The sequence below is a fragment of the Leuresthes tenuis genome, unplaced genomic scaffold (assembly GCF_036924035.1).
Source record: "Leuresthes tenuis unplaced genomic scaffold, fLeuTen1.0.hap1 SCAF_2, whole genome shotgun sequence".
In the NCBI taxonomy this organism is placed as follows: Eukaryota; Metazoa; Chordata; class Actinopteri; order Atheriniformes; family Atherinopsidae; genus Leuresthes; species Leuresthes tenuis.
The window spans coordinates 38178831-38198070 of NW_027325356.1; the positions used below are offsets into that span (position 1 = coordinate 38178831).

At 39.8% G+C, this 19240-nt stretch overlaps 1 protein-coding gene across 3 annotated transcripts; it reads left to right on the forward strand.

Annotated features, from left to right (window-relative positions):
• Positions 1 to 745: 745 nt before the first annotated feature.
• Positions 746 to 18681, forward strand: abcc12 (ATP-binding cassette, sub-family C (CFTR/MRP), member 12). Of its 3 annotated transcripts, none has more exons than XM_072381016.1 (31): positions 746 to 819; positions 2058 to 2114; positions 2368 to 2519; positions 2652 to 2798; positions 3005 to 3152; positions 4285 to 4521; positions 4699 to 4872; positions 5492 to 5639; positions 6285 to 6433; positions 6634 to 6741; positions 7028 to 7249; positions 7335 to 7406; positions 7582 to 7706; positions 8376 to 8448; positions 9108 to 9311; positions 10670 to 10804; positions 11024 to 11114; positions 11639 to 11689; positions 12954 to 13049; positions 13157 to 13260; positions 14122 to 14301; positions 14451 to 14677; positions 14789 to 14926; positions 15072 to 15261; positions 15354 to 15443; positions 15566 to 15755; positions 15970 to 16129; positions 16225 to 16303; positions 16690 to 16803; positions 17100 to 17264; positions 17344 to 18681. In XM_072381016.1, the coding sequence occupies exons 2-31, from the start codon at positions 2064 to 2066 to the stop codon at positions 17434 to 17436; spliced, it is 4113 nt and encodes a 1370-aa protein (XP_072237117.1). In that variant the 5' UTR covers positions 746 to 819; positions 2058 to 2063; the 3' UTR covers positions 17437 to 18681. The 3 variants fall into 3 exon arrangements, with proteins under 3 accessions (XP_072237117.1, XP_072237118.1, XP_072237119.1); XM_072381017.1 differs by lacking the exon at positions 746 to 819 and adding an exon at positions 1607 to 1735; XM_072381018.1 differs by lacking the exons at positions 746 to 819; positions 2058 to 2114; positions 2368 to 2519; ... (5 more) ...; positions 6285 to 6433; positions 6634 to 6741 and having other exon boundaries at positions 7067 to 7249; positions 7335 to 7371; positions 17344 to 18677.
• Positions 18682 to 19240: the final 559 nt, after the last annotated feature.

Genomic DNA, 19240 nt, shown 5'->3' on the forward strand with positions numbered 1-19240 from the left:
ACCAAGAATGTCTGCAGTCTGTAGAAACCTGTGGTTTTCCTGGTCATCCAGCTGTTTCACAGATGCCAGCGATAAGCAGTTCAGATGAACCTCTGCCACTCTTAAAATATGACCTTGAACACATTACATATATCTGTTTCGTCATGAGGGGGGTGCACGGTGGTGTGGTGGTCTCGCCTCACAGCGAGAGGGTTCCAGGTTCGATCCCCGCCTGGGGCCTTTCTGTGTGAAGTTTGCATGTTCTCCCCGTGTATGCGTGGGTTCTCTCCGGGTACTCCGGCTGCCTCCCACCGTCCAAACACATGCATGTTAGGTTCATTGGTGACTCTAAATTGTCCGTAGGAGTGAGTGTGAGCGTGCATGGTTGTTTGTCTCGTTTGTCTCTGTGTGGCCTGTGATGGACTGGCGACCTGTCCAGGGTGACTGCTGGGATAGGCTCCAGCCCCCCCGCTACCCGACCGACGGATTGACGGTATGGAAAATGGATGGATGTTTCGTCATGAGCTGCCAGTAGTGACCTGTCACTTGGTTTTGTCAAAAATTTTTCATCCTTTCCACTACGTAAAAAGAGATGTTTTTGCTGTAAATTGGATTTAAACAAAATCTCAGAGGTTTTATCATATAATGTCTGCTGTAACTGATCTTTATTGGCTCTTCATTTCCTCCATAAGGAGGGAACTCGGGGGCCATTTACCTCTGAACAGACCAACCTTTGATCTCCATAAAAGTGAGGCAGAATAAAACGTCCCAGGCTGCGGTGTTAGCTTTACAATCATTGTTGACGAGCTTCGGTGCATCTTCTCCATCCTCCGCGCAGAGGTATTGTTCTGTTTCATTGCTCCACTGTCCAGGAAAACTTTGAATTTGTCAGGATAAAGTTGGTTGTTTAGTTTAGTTTTGCATTGGATTATTTTGTCTTTCTTTACCTATTGTGCACTATTTCAAGCAGTTAGGTGTGTATAACTTATTTTAATCATGTTCATTTAGGTTTTACTAGATTTCTTTTGATTTTTTCGCAAGTGAAAACTAATTGTTTTTATAAATTTGTAGTTCAAGCAACATGTTGGTGAAGTCTAGATTGGCTTGACTGCATGACAAAATAACAGCCGAATATTTTTATGCTACCGCTTCATTTTTTAAACATATTTTGGTCATTAATTCGCTACAGATATTTGTCATATGTTTAAGAAAATGCTGAAATCAGAGGGTTTTTTAAAAAAAAATATGCTCAATGTTTCCTCTGCTGAGGCGTCATTTTATACCATTTCAGTACCTCTAACTCCAGTATTTAGACATTTTATAATTTTATTGATAAAAGGGATTAAGACCATTTTAACAGGGCACTGAGGCTGTGTCGTTCCTTAGTGCTGCATTAAAGGAGCAGAAAGTGTGACGTTCGTAATGCTGTTTACATGACCCCTTGAGCTTCCACTGATCATTGTTCGAGCTCGGATGAATTTAGAAACCCAGGGCATGCTTCAAAAGCCCTGTGTCATTGCGACCCAGCCCCCAGACCCCTTTGGTTGTGCTTGTGTCTCACTCAGTATGAGCCGTAACCAATGACTTATATAAGCTTGTAATAGATCGGTCATAGAGTCAATTTTACAAGTTCATTTAAGTTTTGCCTTTTCAGCTCCCCAAGGATTTACTATGCAGAAACAAAGGTCACGCAGACTTATCATCGTGATTGTGCATTTAATTTAGCCGTGGGAACTTTGGCACAGTGTGAATAGAGGTGAGAGGCACCCACGAGGAGAATTCCTGTAACTCATTGACTGTATTTTTAAATGTTAGTTATGAAACAAGAGAGGAAGTCTATTCAAAGGTCCTGCTGTAGAAGATTTTTACACTCAAAGTTGTTTTAAATTGCTCTAAATGCTCTTTGATGTAAAATGGAGGAATATTTGTGCTTAAAGTCATTGTGACTATCAAAGTCAAACGATGTAGTATCTCTTTGATTTCTCTTGAGACATTATATCATTCTCCAGTGGGATCCTGTTTCTGTTGGCTGGAACATATTGACCCTCTATCCTTTTTTTTTTTTTTTTCAATTTTAGGACAAAATGAAGACAGAATATTCTTTGGAGAAGAACAGTACTCGACGAGTGTCTTTTGTAAGTCAACAGAACAAACAGCAGCTATGAGCAGAGCGTTCCAGACGTGTCAACGTGTTGCTTTTGCTGCCTGAGGTCTTTTCCTCTCCTATTGTTTCACCTGCATCCTGTGTTTCTACTGCAGATGTGTTTGATCTACTCTGTGAGACTCACTGACATGAATCACTGATATGTTCACCGCTCCTTACTTTCTGAATCTCTGCCTCTCTGTGTGGGTCATCCACTGCACCTCTTTGCATTTCGGACTCTTCAGACTGACGATGGCATCCGATGGAGAACCGGATCTGAGGTCTCCAGTCCAGAACACACTGATGCAGCCAACCACAACATGGTCCACCCTTCCACGTTTCGAAAATACCACCACAGCCTACAGACTCTCAAACCCTTCCGCTGGTCTTCTCCACAGTCAGTTTTTACGAATGATATAATTCATCTGAGTGGACTTTTATATCAACACTTCCTGATAAAATCCATGTATTTTGGATATTTGACACCTTCACTTGGCAAAGCTGATATTGGCTTATTCTATATGTCCAGATCCCACCCTGTGGACAAAGCCGGCTTCCTGTCCTTCACAACCTTTGCCTGGATGACCCCCATGATGTGGGCCATATTTAGAAACAGGCTGGACTTGTCCTCTTTGGGCCTGTCCCAATTCGACGTAGCCGACACCAGTGGAGAGAGGTCCGAAACTCTGTTTGCCGATTCATATTACTTTGCTAGGATTTGATCCAATAAGAATATATCTCTTTATGTCATAGGCCAAGTTGCTAAAACTTGAAATCTGCTAAATGACTCATGAATTTGTGAACTGTCAAAATGTTTCATCCCAATATCAAGTGATATTGAATTTAGTTTAAAAAGTTGAAAACTGTTGACTGTTTTCACAGGCTGCAGAGACTCTGGGAGGAAGAGGTGGCAAAGAAAGGTCTGGAAAAAGCCTCACTGGTCCGCGCGGTCCTTCGTTTTCAACGAACCAGGCTGATTCTGTCTGTTGTTGTTGGGATCTTTGCCATGTTCGCAGCGTTTTTTGGCCCGGTGAGTCACTGTTTTGTAGTATCTGCAGTCCCAGTTCCTCTTCTATCAGAGGCTCCCATGGTTCTTTCTGATGTTTGTCCAAGTGTAACAATCACTGTAAATCTGTCTTGGTTTTTAAGCAGTGATGGAGCAGATAATCAGATCTTTTAGTTATGTTTTAGCACCAGAACAATACCATAAAAAACATTATTATTCCTAAGTATAAGGTGTTAGTACTAAAATATCATTAACATATAAAAAATAAAAGCAACTGCAACAAAAATAAAAGCCCCTCACAACTGATAATATTCTACATTCTGTATGATATTATTAGTTTACCGTTAATGACAGATAAATGTGCGGTTCAGTTTGTTACAGTTGTTAAAATGGGGTTCACTTTTTCCTTCTCAGTAGAACCATTTTGGGTTTTTTCTATGTATTCTATATTTTGTACATGTATTTCAAATAAAAACAGGATATTAGGAGAGTAGAAAAACTAAGAAAAATGTGTTAATCTTATCTCACTGATGCTCAAATGTAAATGGTCACAGTTCCCAAAGGACTGGAAAGCACCTCTTTCATGTTGCAGTGGGAAATTTGTTTTCTAAAATCCAAAACTGGAGAGTAACTATTAACCACTAACTGGTAAAGGAAAAACCCTAACCTCTTGAACCCTGGTAGTACCCTGTGACTCTGTAAACTTTAGGGAATGTAACCATCATGGTTTAGGTGCTCTTCCTGCCAATACTGTATTTATTTATTTTTTTTCATTTAGTTTCTAACGCACCTGCATAGTCAGACTCATTCAACGTTTCTATCGATCCTGTATGGTTGAATCATCATGGGATCTGTGACTTAACATGTCAAACACAATGCCCCCTAATTTGTCATCTTCATTTCTTCCTTTAGCTTGCCACCTTTTCGCATCAGATACTATCTGAAATATGTAAGGATCAGAAGTGCATTTTGTTCTGAAATTGCATAGTTTAAGACTAGTATGAAGTTAAGTAGATATAACTAGTTCACACATTCATTCATATATTCTTTATGGTGGATTTATGGGAACCACTGACCACCTGGACCTGTGAACTTTCAACATACTCTGTTGCCCTTTTAAAGAATCACAGTCCTCTCTTTTGCCTTGTCCTGTCAGGCTGTTCTTGTCAACAAGATCTTGAACTATATTGAAGACCCACTAAACTCCACAGTGACGCATGGTGTTGGTTTGGCCTTCGCTCTGTTCATCTCAGAATTCTGCAAAGCTTTATTCATATCCTTGCTGTGGGCAATCAACCTGCGCACAGCAGTCAGACTGAAAGGGGCCTTCTCCGCTGTGGCCTTTCAGAAGATCATCTCTTTGCGGGTGCACAGCGGCATATCCATGGGAGAGGTAAAGTCCGGTTGGCACAATTACACTTATCATACCTGCATATTTCTGAAGACTTCTTTAACCCATGCATCAGAATCTGAGTGACCCATCGTTTATTTTTTCTTTAAAAATGACTTTAATGTTTTTGTTGAGGAATATCTCTGATTCTCTCTGTCTCTCTGCCTTCCTCACATCCAGATGATAAACATCTTGACCAACGATGGCCACAGATTATTTGAGGCAGTGCTGTTTGCGAGCTTCACACTGTCCACTCCGGTGCTCTTTATCGTGTGTATTGTGTACGCTTGCTATATTCTTGGCTACACCGCACTGACCGGAGTCTGCACTTACATCATCTTTGTCCCTGTACAGGTCAGGTGTACATCAACTTCATAATTAGTGTAGATGTATAATCAATGTAAATTGAAAATTTGTCTGATTTTACTGATGCACATCACGATCAGAGCTAGGAAAATGACTTACCGTTACAATTAGAATCACGCACTTAGTGGAAGCATTCATTCAGTATAAACACTTCAGGTATACCTTTAGCTCAGCTTTAGGGGTATTTAAATAATTTACTCGTGAAACTCCAGTTTTATTAGTATATTCTGTAGCTTTCTAAAGGACTTTTCCATTGGTTGTGTGGAAGGGCCAGAGTGGCTTAAATCCATGATGGCCAGGACCACTCCTGGGCACACTTTGGATCAGCCCCCGCTTAAGAACACAAAGAAAAGATTTTTGACAACATGAAAGTCAGCTGTGTGCTGTAAATCAGGTCTCGGTAGTCTCTAACTTGTTTGTGTTTACTATAATCCTGACCAATATCAAAACAAAATTACATGATATGCTGGGTAATTAGAAAACTGACGCCCAGTACACAGTCTTTAATGAGGAACTGTTTAGTGACTTCTGTCTTTTTGTAAAAATGAATACATGTTTTAAAAACCCAAAGTTAAATTTAAAAAGTTGATTTTTTTTGTCATTGCAGTTTTTCTTGGCCAAACTTATTAACAAATTCAGATGGAAAGCCATGCAGACAACAGACAACCGTGTTCGCACAATGAATGAGATTCTCAACAGCATTAAGCTCATCAAGATGTACGCCTGGGAGGAGTCCTTTGAGAAGACGATTGCAGGTGAGTCACACAGCTGCATGTCCACCAGATAGCTTTTAACATGTCTTCTGCGTCAAATACCAGGATTTATACTGTACCTTTATATAATAATTCTCAAGGAAAAATTTGCAAAAAATTCTGGATTTCCACAATTAAAGTTTCAGAGAATCCAGGTAGATCTCACCATGCAATGGCCCAAAGTCCAGACTTTAACCTGACTGAAATGCTGGCGGGACTTTAAGAGAGCTGTGAATAAATGGATGCCCACAAACCTCAATGAATTGAAGCAATGCTGTAAAAAAGAATGGACCAGAATTGACTGATGACATCATGCAGAAAATGAAAACTTCAAGTTATTCTTGCCAGTGAAGTGAAGTGATGAGCATCAACTTTTCCTAGCTGCCCTATTGCTTGCATTCAATTGAAATTGATTGATCAATTGATTTTTCGTTCCATTTATTTTTCCAGTCAATCAAGGGGTTTTCCGAATGTTCAAATTATTGCAGTCCTACACAATGTCCTGACTTTTTAAGAAATAGGGATTTAGATTAAAAACAATCAAGTTGTCATTGTGACTACCGATCAATGTGATCTCTGTGGATGTAAAGCAGCGTTTATCTTGAGACACGAGACATAAAACTGTTTTGGTTTTTTTCTAATTTACAGGTTTGAGGAAAAATGAGAAGAAACAACTTGGCTTTGTCAGCTACATCCAGAATGCAAACACCAGCATCACCAGCATCATCCCCACCCTCGCCACCGTCCTCACCTTCCTGGTGCACACTTTGTTGGGCTTACAGCTCAACACTGCTGATGTGAGTGCGGCCGCATTGTTGCATGTAGAGGTGCAGTGTGATCAAACAGAAAGCTCTGTCTGCTGACAGCATGTAGGGGTCCGCAAGTCCGTGTCAACCATTTTGTGTCACTGAAGTGTTCATTCAGTCGCCTTTCATTTATAATTATCTGTCAACGTGTTTTTGTGTATTGTTTGAGCATCGCTCTCTGTTATTACCAGGCCTTTACTACCATTGCCATCTTCAACTCTATGAGGTTCTGCCTTGCTTTGATGCCTTTGTCGGTGAAGGCCCTGGCTGAAGCTGCTGTGTCCGTAGCACGATTAAGGGTAAATTCTTCCTTCTGCACCCTACTCAACAGGCTAGTGGCTGTAGCATTTACTAATACACAAGCCGTTATGACAGGTTACTATGGGAACTGCAGTTTGGTCAACAACAGGAATAGCATTCCATCGTAACTTAGATAAAGGTTAATTAACTTTGATGATATTCAGTGATGTAAAGTTCATGACTCTAAAAGTCTCACCCTTTAGTGACAGGCATGTCATAATTCTCATAAACCACCTTTTCAAAACACCTGAGGCAGCTTATGAACCCAGTATGTGGCTGTTTCAGAAAGTCTTGCTGATCCAGAACCCAGAGCCTTACCTGATGCAGAGGAATGACAGCGATTCAGCTATAGCGATGAAAGATGCTACTCTGTCCTGGACCAAACCACACAGCAATCCAACCCCCCCGGCCGGAGTGGGCAAGGAGCACAACAAAGAGGAGCCGTCAGAGAATGGAAAGACTGACACTTTACCAACCCTGAGAAACATCTCCTTCACACTCCCTAAGGTGTGCTGCACCTGTGATGAAGATAAATTAGTTTATATAATTTCTGATCAGCATAAACTGAATATCTGTGTGTTATTTCCTGAAGGGCAACCTGCTTGGTGTTTGTGGGAATGTGGGGAGCGGCAAGACGTCACTGATTTCCGGCATTTTGGAACAAGTTGGTCCCTCTTTTGTGTTTTTTGGTCTAATCATATTTTTCGGCACTTTTATTGGCCATTTCCCTTTATTACTCCCTGCCACTCTGTTACACAAAAGATACTTTCTTCACGTCTCAGTTACCTGATGAGTGCATAAAGCTTTTCTTATGACTGTTTGCTCATTTTTGTCTGCAGATGCACCTTCTCCAGGGCTCCATCAGTGCTAACGGGATGTTTGCCTACGTTTCCCAGCAGGCCTGGATTTTCCACGGGACTGTGCAAGAAAATATCCTAATGGGGGAAACTTTTGATCAGGCCAAGTAATTTCACCCTCAAATTTTTGTTGCAAATTATACATAATAAACAGTTGAGTATGAAGAGAATAGAAGATCTCAAGCCATATTCATCTGTCACCACTATTCTACACTAACACAGACCACAAAAACAAGCCTCAGTTAAAGAACACATGCTGCCTGGGAGGTTCTCTCACGTGAAAAATGTTTAACTGGGAAAAAGTCCCTTTTATCTCTGCAAAGTCTCATCTGGCAAGGTAGTCAAACAAGACCAGAGGTCATCTCCCTCGTTTGACAGTTTTATCCTTTGAAACCCACCTTGTGCTGCCAGAGATGTTGAAAGACTGACTGCTGACCTATGCACAGTGTAGACTTTATAGAGAGTGATAACTCTCATATACTACTGGGGGCTGTATATCACATATACTGTATATTTTCCCAAATTGTTTTAAAGCGTTGTTAACAAACCTGTTCCATATATAGGTGTAAACTGATATGAATAGTATTTAGTAAAAATGTGTGTCCTTTAGTCAAAGCAGTTTATACATTATATATTGGCTATTATTGCTGCATGGGCTGATATGAGCTTGTTAGACTTCACATATAAAACACCTACTCGCATTTCTTGATGTATTATTGAAACTTTTGAAATGGTTCAATATAATTTTCTTATCTTACAATAAACCAAATCCACAGATATGACAGAGTTGTGGATGTCTGCAGTCTCAGAGCTGACCTCAAAATACTGCCATACGGTGATCAAACTGAGGTAGGTGCTCTCTTTAACCTCTTCTTCCAGGAGGCTCCTGTACCTGCTCTGATTGCTTTTGTTCTGATAATGCAATCATGATACATACGATTTGCTCGGACTTTTGTCCAATGAAACACATAAAGATGTAGATGAAGAAATTAAGCAAACTTTCCCAGTCACTGCTGCTATGGGGGTTGGTGCCATGTAAAGGAGAGGACAGATGGGAGTCGTAAGCTCTACAATAAATGCACAGGGGACATACAAAGTTTGGACACTTTTCATTATTGTATCAGTTTTAAAGTAATATTGGGGACTTCAATGACATAAAAGCCACAAGATTTACAAAAAAAGGACTCTTTGGTTCATAGTTCAGAGTTTATAATTTTTTCCCTCATGATTGAGTGATTTCATGAAAAGCCTCTGCGACTGTGCATGTCTGACTGGTGACTGTGCTGAAAGTGGTAATGTTATTGTTCCCAAGTCCAACTTATTAGGGATTTAATGATTTAATGTTGCATCAGGGGGTCATTCACACATGACACTGACACGGTCTGAGTGAATTCTTTAAAATGTATTCTGTGAGAGAATTCATTTTTATGTTCATTTATTCATTCCCTTTTGATGTACTAGACCCTTTGGGGAGTGCTCTTAGCATCTTTCTGCTGTTTTGTTGGCAGATTGGAGAACGGGGGCTGAATCTGTCTGGGGGGCAGAAGCAGAGGATCAGCCTGGCCAGAGCTGTCTACTCCAATAAAGACATCTTCCTCCTGGACGATCCATTATCTGCTGTCGATGCTCATGTGGGGAAACACATTTTTGAAGAGTGCATAAAGAAAGAGCTGAAAGGAAAATCGGTCATACTAGTTACACACCAGCTGCAGGTACTGTAGGACCATCGCTTTTTTTTCTACTTTAAAGCAAATGGTCAATCTTAAGCTAAGTAGCTTTAACTGTAAAGAAAAAAAATGTAATGTATACATTTATTCTTCACCTTTTTGCCAGTGTTAAACGTCGACTCGACCAGGATTACAATACTGCAGCCAGGAAATAGCAAAAGAAAGTAAAGTTAATAGAATAAACTTAAGACTTTTCTGGAAAATTCTACAATCAGAAGATTATTAGCAGACATGTTAGGATGTCAGAATTGGGTAGAAAGAGAGCAAACAGATGCTCTGCTCCTCATGCCAAAGATGAGAAAGACCATCCAGGCCATCAGAGAAAAATACAAAATGCAGCGTCTGTAATGGCATCAGTGTCCGCAGCAGTGGTGGCTTGCATATGTGTGTGGATGCTAATAATGCGGGTGCGTATTTTGGCTTTTTAGGAAGACAGGTGCTACTAACAAGGCAACATCATTTCCTGAAAGCTAGGTGGCAGGACAATGCCAGATCTTGTTCTGGAAGACTTACAACAGTGTGGTTTCAAGGCCTCAATATGTGTGCATGACTGGCCTGCCTGCAGTCCAGATCTATTCCCTTTTGAAAATGCATTATGAAAGAAAGTGAAAGTGTTATGTAAGAATCAGATGACACCATCCAAGAACTGTTGAGCAGCTCATATCTTATATTTAACAAGAATTGAAACAGACTTTGCTTGCAAAACTGAGTCAATTAGTATCCTCATTTCCTCTTTTTGAGGAAAGGGGATGTAATACAATGTTTATACAAGTATTTTCTTTTTTCTTTTTTCAAGTGTGCTGCTGGCATAACATTTTAAATTTGTCTCTATTTTCCTGAGACAGTTAAGATGGTCAGTGAACAGAACTAAAATCCTTTGACTGGACTTGTGTCTATCAAATCAAGATTCAAGTGAACCACCATGAACAAATTACAGATTCAAGTTTTCCTTGTCTTTTTATTTGTTTTTCAACAAACTTCTATGGAAATGTTTGTACTTAAAAAGGGGGAAACATTAAAGCTTGGGCCCTGTCCTAAAGTAGTTCCATATTTTTTATAATTACATATTTCACTCTTTTTAGAAAATTAGCTCTGAACCACCTCACTGGAGTAGGTAATTCACACATCAGGAAGAGGTATCTGACTGTTTCCCTCCTTAGCATATGATGTTCTGGTGTATATGAGTTGATAGCCCTGTGTCTGTAGATAAGGACGTCTGACAAAAGCCATAAATCTGTGAGCACAAGCATGTGAAAGTGGAGACTTTAGTCTGCTTTTTGGGGCTCTGGCTGCAGAGCAGAGCTGCTTTTGTTGACATGGTCGTCCTCATGTCTGCTTTCTAGTATTTGGAATTCTGTGATGACATCCTGGTTTTAGAGGATGGGGAGGTCCGGGAGACAGGAAATCACCTGACACTGATGAAAGCCAACGGTCGCTACGCTCAGCTCATCTGCAACTACCAGATGGAGCAGTCCAAAGTAAGATGGCCAAAAAATGTGGCAACTTCCACTCTCGTATTTTCTCTTTTCATTTAACAACATCTGTAAAATCCCTTCACTTTGTCTTTTTTGTTTTACAAGCTCATGAACCAATAAACAGAAATGTTAGCTGTAAAGCGAGAGATGATGTTCCACACACTTGGTTATTTTTAGCAGACTGAGCTGTAACTAGATGTTCTTTATTGTCTTCGTTGTCAGACTCAGAAGGAAGAGGAGGTGCCCCAAGATGCTGCCCAGTTGAAAGCAGCTGAGCTCAGGGAGCGTGCAGACAGTGGGATAGTGAACCCTGGTAAGAAAACAAGGAAGCAAAACTTATTATTAACTTGTTATTTTAAGGAATAACTTTCCATGTTCCTCAGTTCAGTAGCGGAAGATGGAAAATAGATTAACCAAAGCTGTGAAGAATAACAGAATTCATTGTGAGAGCATGCAAAAGAGAAAAAATCCCAAGAAGCAGTTTAGAAAAATGAGTCAGTCAACCAATAATAGATAGATAGGTCCAACATGCTGTTAGGCAGTTCTCTGCTGAGTGTGAAGAAAACTGAAAGAAGTGTGCTCGCACATAAAAGAGTGACTGTATAACTAGAAGGAGATAAAAGGTTGAAATCAGGTCAAAACTTCTGGATATGTACAGCATTATTTAGGCTTTTGAGTGATAAACAGTTAAGAAAGGGATATTCAGTAAGATTAACTCATTGACTAAGTTTTAGTTTCTTTTGGGAGTAGCAGAAGAATACGTGTGTTAGATATTATGATGGAACTGTATGAAAGCTGCAGATGTGATCAGCAAGTAACCCTGATGTCTCCTTTCAGCATTTGACATGACCGATGAAAATAATGATGGGACGAAAGCTGACCAAAAATGTAAGTCTACAAAATTAGCATGGCCCACTTCACACTTTGCCCTGCGTTTGATGCAAACAACTTTTAACTTCCAGCATGTTAAAACATATTTGTTTAAACTTTATATCCTAAAGCATGACTCTACAAATACTGCTGTTGTAAATTAAGATTGTGTATCACATACATATTTATTATATTTATGACATTTATGACATGTCTTTATATTACTTAGCTTTTCTATGTCAGTTTAATCAACTTTCGAATATTTCACTTCATCCTTTTTTTTTTCTTTTTGATCTCTTAAGGAGTACCTTATCCTTTTTTACACTTAAGGAATTTCATTAATGTATTTCAAGCAACTGAAAATGTTGTATTGTGCCATGAACCATAGATTGAAGGAAATGTTATTTGTTGCACATGTGCAATTTACTTATTAAACTATATAAAATGTGATGTTTTCATTCTTTTTATGGGCCAGCTTCTGCTAAATTTAAACCACTTGTGCTTTTGAGATTGCACATATACCAACAATGATTTGTTATAAATTAAGAGAACAAATATTCTCTGGAAATCTTAGATACTTTTTCATTGAAATTTCAATAAGGTTTTGACAATTTTTTTAGGTGCTTATATCTCACAAGTTCACAATGTAAACCACAACACAAATATATTTTTGTCCCCATAGGCCAGGTGATGAATATACAACATTACAATGTTTATAGGAGCCATCATGAAGAATTACTTGCTCAAAAGTTATAAATCCTCTAATATTTGGGATGTCTCCTTCATATGGATTTTTTTCCAAACAGGAAATTAACAATCAACAGAAAATTGGAGGTAGGAACCCCCTTTTATGAACGTTTTAACTACCTTGGCGATCCTGTCCTTGGCAAAGATGACAGACTGAGCTCCACTCTTTCGTACTAAGTAGAGAGTAAACAAACACAGACCTGGTTTAGGCCAGAAAATAAGCAATAAGTCTTTAAAAATCAACAAAGCCCCTTTCAGAGAAATACAGTGCTGAAAATCTAAAGTAATTTGTCAAATAAAGGATGGACAGTTGGAAGTATATACAGTCACAGAGGGGGACAGGTGTGGTCTGATAAAAGCACAGACCTTCTGTCTGAGAGTGTCACTGAGGACCTCTGGTGGTGGAACTACCAGACTAAATGAACAATTGCAAAAACACTCAAAATTAAGCTACAGCTACAGTATTTGGCAGGACATAATTGGTGTAAATTGGGGGTGCTTTTATCATGCAATAACTACTTTTTTTCTTATCAAGCTGTGAAGACTGGTGATCAGCTGGTCAGTCAGGAGTCCTCCACAGAGGGGTCAGTTTCCTGGAGTGTCTACCACAAGTACTGCCTGGCAGCTGGAGGTATGACACAGCACACACACACATCCATTTGCTTGATTCTTTGCAGCAGTGCAGTTTAGATATGTTCCACGCTGTTGGTTAAGTTCAGTGTAACTGTATTACTGCAGGCTACATCATGGTCTTCCTCGTCATCCTGAACATAGTCCTCATGATTGGATCTACAGCTTTTAGCAACTGGTGGCTCAGCTACTGGCTGGGACAGGGAGATGGGGTGAGAATCAAACCTGCTTTGCTTTCTTTCTACTCTAAACACACACACACTCACACACACAAACACACACACAGTGTACTCTGACTTATACATTTAACCACCACAGTGTATGACATGGGCAGATCTACAGGAGGATCCAAAAGTCTGAGACGCAGAATGATACTATACAATACCAGCTGAACCATTCCGAAGCAGAAATATGAATGAGAGACTGTCCTCCTCTCCCTATGAGTCCTCTTTTCATGATGGCATGTACAACATAAGATTGTGTTCAAAGAATATAGCTGTAGTGGTAGTGAGAGCAACTGTATGTGAAGTGTAAAAATGCCATCCATGAACTGATGCATGAAAGTTTTCTAACCCTGACCAAGTACTGTTATTGCCTAAAACCAACCAGCAAGTGACAAAAGTGTTTTAGTAAAGTTTTGTCTTGTTATTTACTGAATAAACAACAGAAGTAAGAAAACAGTTGGCCAATCAAATGTTTTCTTAATTTGACATCCCACGAAGGCATGTGATTCAAAACACTGTGTATCTGAGCCATCCACTCTATCTTCTTTGGAATTTCTTCAGTAAAAGACTTAATGATGTCTGCTCTGATGTGAAAATGCTCATATGAGTTGTACTTCCCTCCTGCCACTTGTGGGATGCTGTTGGGTTGTATTTAAGCATGGTAGCAGAATGTTTAAACTTTCTGAAAAATGCCTGCTTAAAATATTATATATTTTTGTTGTGGTCGCAGACATTTGAAACCCACAGTATAGTAAGTAAGTAAAATGTGTTACAAGCATAATGTATTTTGAGTTGAACAGATTTCTATCCAACATTGGCTACCTAAAACCCAAAATTGTCTCTTTATAGTCTAGCAACTCAACTTCAAACGTAGGTGACGTCTCAAAAAACCCACAACTCCACTTCTACCAGATGATTTATGGTGTGATGGTGATCGTCATGGTGGTACTTGCTGTGATTAAATGCTTCTTTTACACCCACGTCACCCTAAGGGCCTCCTGTAAACTCCACGACAGCATGTTCAAAAAGGTAACGTGGAACATTTGAACCCCAGAAACCTATCAAACACTACCACTTCAAATCTATTGACATCACTTTTCCAAAGTGGCACATACAGGAGCTACCAGTGAACTTTCGGTACTAATATATATGTATTTCTTTTGTATTTTCTTTCACAGGTTTTTGGCAGTCCAATGAGTTTCTTTGACACAACACCAACAGGTCGCATTTTAAACCGCTTCTCTAAAGATCAAGAGGAGTTGGACACTGTGCTTCCTCTTCACATGGATCCTTTCTTGCAGTTTTGCCTGCTTGTCACATTCACCATCATCATCATCGCTTCCGTCTTCCCCCTGATGCTTGTAGCTGTGATTATTATGGGAGTACTGTTCACCATCATTCTCTTGTGAGTTTATACCAGTTAGGTCCAAAGATGACCACAGCACTTAACCGCAGTTGAATTGTGCTATTTGAAAGACTACTTTGGCCTTGAATATTGGTTGTGATTTTTCCACAGTATATTCCAGAGAGGTATACGACAGATGAAGAAGATGGAAAATATTAGTCGCTCTCCATGCATCTCTCTTACCACCTCAACCCTGCAGGGCCTCAGCACCATCCATGCCTACAACATAAGAGACAGCCACATAAAACTGTAAGATACTAAAGTTCCTTATCAGACAAATGGCTTAAATATGTGCCTGATAATGGTCTGGATAATCAGTGATGTTCAGCTTGTTTCATTGACTGGATAAAGCAATATGTTCACAACATCTGGCTTGTTCTTTGTTATCTTGTAGGTTCAAGTCCCTCAGTGACATCAACTCCAATCACTATTTACTGTTTCACTCTGGTACACGCTGGCTCTCCTTCTGGCTGGACTTCATGGCTTGTTCTATGACCTTGTTGGTGGGTCTTTTTGTCATACTCAGCAGTAATGATGTCATCAGTCCAGCATTGAAAGGCCTGGCCATGTCCTACACTATACAGGTACATCTGGACAGCAAATGAATGACTATTTAGTTTAGCTTTCAAAGACATGTTGGAACATGTGTGTTTACTGAGTCTTTTATGTTGTTCAGTTGACAGGCATGCTCCAGTATGTCGTGAGACAGTCTACTGAAGTGGAGGCTCGGTTCAATTCAGTGGAACGACTCCTGGAATACATCACGGTCAGAAGCCTCTCCTGCCACCGATACATCCATCATGGCCTACTTGACATGGAAGCCAGTCAGTTATCCTCTGAGATCCATCCTTTCTCTTCTCACAATGCTGTTGTTTTTTGTGTTTGTAGGGTTGCAGGTCTGAGGCCCCCAGGCACATAAAGGAGGCTCAGATCCCAGAGAACTGGCCCAAGAACGGAGCCATTACCTTTCGGGACTATCAGATGAGGTACAGAGAGAACACACCTATTGTCCTAAATGGGCTTGACATCCCCATCCAAGCAGGAGAGAAACTCGGCATTGTTGGAAGAACAGGCTCTGGTAAGGCATCCAGCACAGTAGTTGTTTCTCTGTCTTTCTTTTTCACGCTTTAAGTGAAATATCTGAAAAATGTCAAGTGAATTTCGAATTACAAGTTTTGCGTGATTAGATCACCATCATCACAGTGCCTGATCCTAAATCCTTAGTTGGTGACAGCATGTGACAACAGTTACACTGTAATATTAATTTGTCCCACACACACTTGTGAATGCAGGTAAATCCTCTCTTGGCGTCGCTCTATTCAGACTAGTGGAGCCAGCAGCAGGAACCATCCTCATAGACGGAGTGGATATCATGGCCATTGGCCTGCAGGATTTGCGCAGCAAATTGTCCATCATCCCCCAGGACCCTGTACTGTTTACTGGCACAGTCAGGTAAGACAAGCTAACCCATGGGTTCAGAGATTTTCTTTTACGCACAGATCTCACTGCTGTGGGTCTGTAAGTTGACCAACTCCAGTTGCTCATAGGTACAACCTTGACCCGTTTAACAACTACTCTGATGAGGAAATCTGGACAGCACTGGAGAAGACCTACATGAAGGAATCGGTATGTGACCAGTGCAATACGAAGTGCATAAAAACATTCTAACACACTGAATAGAAGAACTGTAAAAGAAGGAATACCAAAAGCAGTAGCCAGATGCACAGCAACATTTGAATTCTTTTTAAGTGCAAATTAGAAAACATTTCCACAGTTTTCATCTTTTATCATTCTGATGTAAAACAACTAAATACCATGAGTCAAAAATGAACTACTGCTTAGTGCAAGCGAGTCATCGACAAGCAGTAGCTCAGAATGAGACCAGAGTACCACAGCTTTCTGGTCTGAACTAAACAATGTTGGACTTTTTCAGTACCGTCTGTATGTTACTTTCAGTAATAGCTATAGCAGTACTAAACACACGAGTGTTGAATTTGATTGTGTTGACTCAGATCTCCAGGCTTGATGGGAAGCTACAGGCCCCAGTGTTGGAGAATGGAGAGAACTTCTCTGTAGGCGAGAGGCAACTGATATGTATGGCTAGAGCACTTCTCCGTAACTCTAAGGTATATGTGAAAATATTGTGGGTCTCTATACATGCACATACACTTGCTTAAGTGTACCTTTAGTTTTTTGTTTCCCCCTCATTTGCATGTCTTATGACTGCTAAACACATCAACCAGTGTCAGGGACACTGTTGCCACATTTTGATATCCATCAGTTAGCTCAGGATCATTGGTTTGTTTAGGCAGTTTGATTGATCATTATGTCTTCTGTATTTTACAGTTTTCCCATCCTACTTCTTCTCCCCTCAAACAAGACCCTCTTTCATTTACACTAATCTTCCCTCCTTGCCTGACAGATCATTCTCCTGGATGAGGCCACAGCCTCTATCGATGCAGAAACTGATACTCTAATTCAAAATACCATCAAGGAAGCCTTCAGGAACTGCACCGTGCTCACAATCGCTCATCGCATCAATACCGTGATGCACGCAGATCGTATTCTGGTCATGGACAAAGGAGAGGTATCAAACAAACATAAATATGCAGAAACTGAAGTTGTATGATCCTTCACTGAGACTTACTAAGTGTTCTGTCCATCAGGCGGCTGAATTGGATCCTCCAGATGTGCTGAAGCAAAGACCTGACTCTTTGTTCTCCTCACTCCTCACGGCTGCTAACACTGTAAACACGTGAATCACTGGAACTACCTTGTCTAACCCAAAAAACACTATTCAATAATCCCTGTAACATTGTAACAGTTATTGATCTTACACAACCATATTTTAAAGTCAAGTTTTTTATCTTGTTAACAAGTCCACAACATCTTTTTATGTATTACAAGACATCAAGAGCATGACTAGCTATCAGTGCTATGGCTGGAGAATTCTACTTTGAATCTGCAGAGCAATCGTGGAAAGACAAGATCAAATTAACCATATGTTCCATAAAGAACAACTGAGGGACCAATCCTGACCTCTTTCGGTGTGGGGCTTTACAGCTAGTGTGCTTGTATTCTTAGGAACTGTGGAATTGAGAAGCTAGTGCAAGTTATGAGAAGTTATTCACCGCTAGCATCTAACCCTAACACACAAACATACTTGCGAACAGAGGAATGCATGTAGGTGGAACTATCAGACTAGTAATGCATTCACAATATAATTTATTTTAAAGATATTAGCACAGCACCACCCTCTGGTTGGTCAAGCAAGTTAACAGCCGTTAGCAGCCACAGCCCTGGCCTGCTAGCTAATGGCTAGGCCATTCTGCAGGTGGTGGATAGACAGTGAATACATTACTATTCTGAACTTGCATTTGACCAGGTAAAACTTAACGTACTCTTCTTGTGAATCACTCTCTAGTTCAAATAACCAGCTTTACCATAATTTAGGAGAGTTCGATTAGGGACTAAGTATCATTGGCTGGTGGCCAGAGAAATGGATAGGGTCAGATTAGCATATTCATAGATTGCCATTTGAGTTTTTGTTATGGCACAAACTGTATGTTTTTAAAGAACACATGACTTTTAAGGGGATTAAAAACTGCTGGAGTGGGACTGTAATCAGAGTTTCTATTGTCATCTGGACTGGTGTGTTTTTATAAGCCATAACTGAACAGATTGGATTGTGTTTTTTATTGACGCAAGAAAGATAACAGTTTGATTTTCTTTTTCATATTAAGATGTGTAAATAGTTATGTATTTATATATATCCAGTCTCCTGACAAAAATACACGCATAATGTTCTTTCATAGGTTTTTCACTGGAGTGGATGTAATCTGTTTTGTATATTTAAAAGATTATATTTATATTCTATGTCTTTTGTTTGTGCTGCCACTTTCTAAACAGCTACGTGTAAGTGTTTGATCTATTGTTTCTATTTGTTATCATATATGACAAAGGTTGTACAAAAAAAGCATTATATCACAAACAAAATGTTGTTGCTGTTAAAAAATTGGTAATAAAATTTTGGAAAACTTGCACCCGTTACATTGTGTGTCATTAGCATTAACATAAAGACAAAACAAAACATTGCTGACTTTACAAGCTTTGAATAGCCTTTGATATAAGAGTTTAGTGTCCATCTAAGGCAACATATATTAGAGACTATATATTTGAGACTACTTACATTACTGTCCATTCACAAAAGTCAATCCGTAAAGAAATTCTGAGAAAAGGAGTAGGTAACAGTTTAGCGATCTTTATATATGTGTGGGCAGGGTTGGCTGCAGTTATGACTCATTGAAGTTATTGTTTAGAGACTGAATTTCACATATATGCATCAAATCCAGTTAGTGTGTTAAGAGGTGGAGGGTGTTTTGCTGTGAAATCTCATTAGTACACTCCATCTGTGGTCAGTGTATTATATTGTTGGGGTCCTGTCCCTGGCTGGCTATCTCACTCCCCTCTTTTTCTCTCTATTCTCTATCCTCACTTTCTATGCTTGAAACAAAGCATAGGGCAATGCATAATATGTCACAAGATGTATATAATCTTTACACA

Bases quoted from the DNA above. Each gene is read 5' to 3' on its own strand.
- abcc12 (XM_072381016.1), top strand. From the start codon at position 2,064: ATGAAGACAGAATATTCTTTGGAGAAGAACAGTACTCGACGAGTGTCT. The intron at 14,302-14,450 runs GTAACGTGGAAC...TTTCTTTCACAG, and splicing joins ACGACAGCATGTTCAAAAAG to GTTTTTGGCAGTCCAATGAG. The intron at 14,678-14,788 runs GTGAGTTTATAC...ATTTTTCCACAG, and splicing joins CTGTTCACCATCATTCTCTT to TATATTCCAGAGAGGTATAC.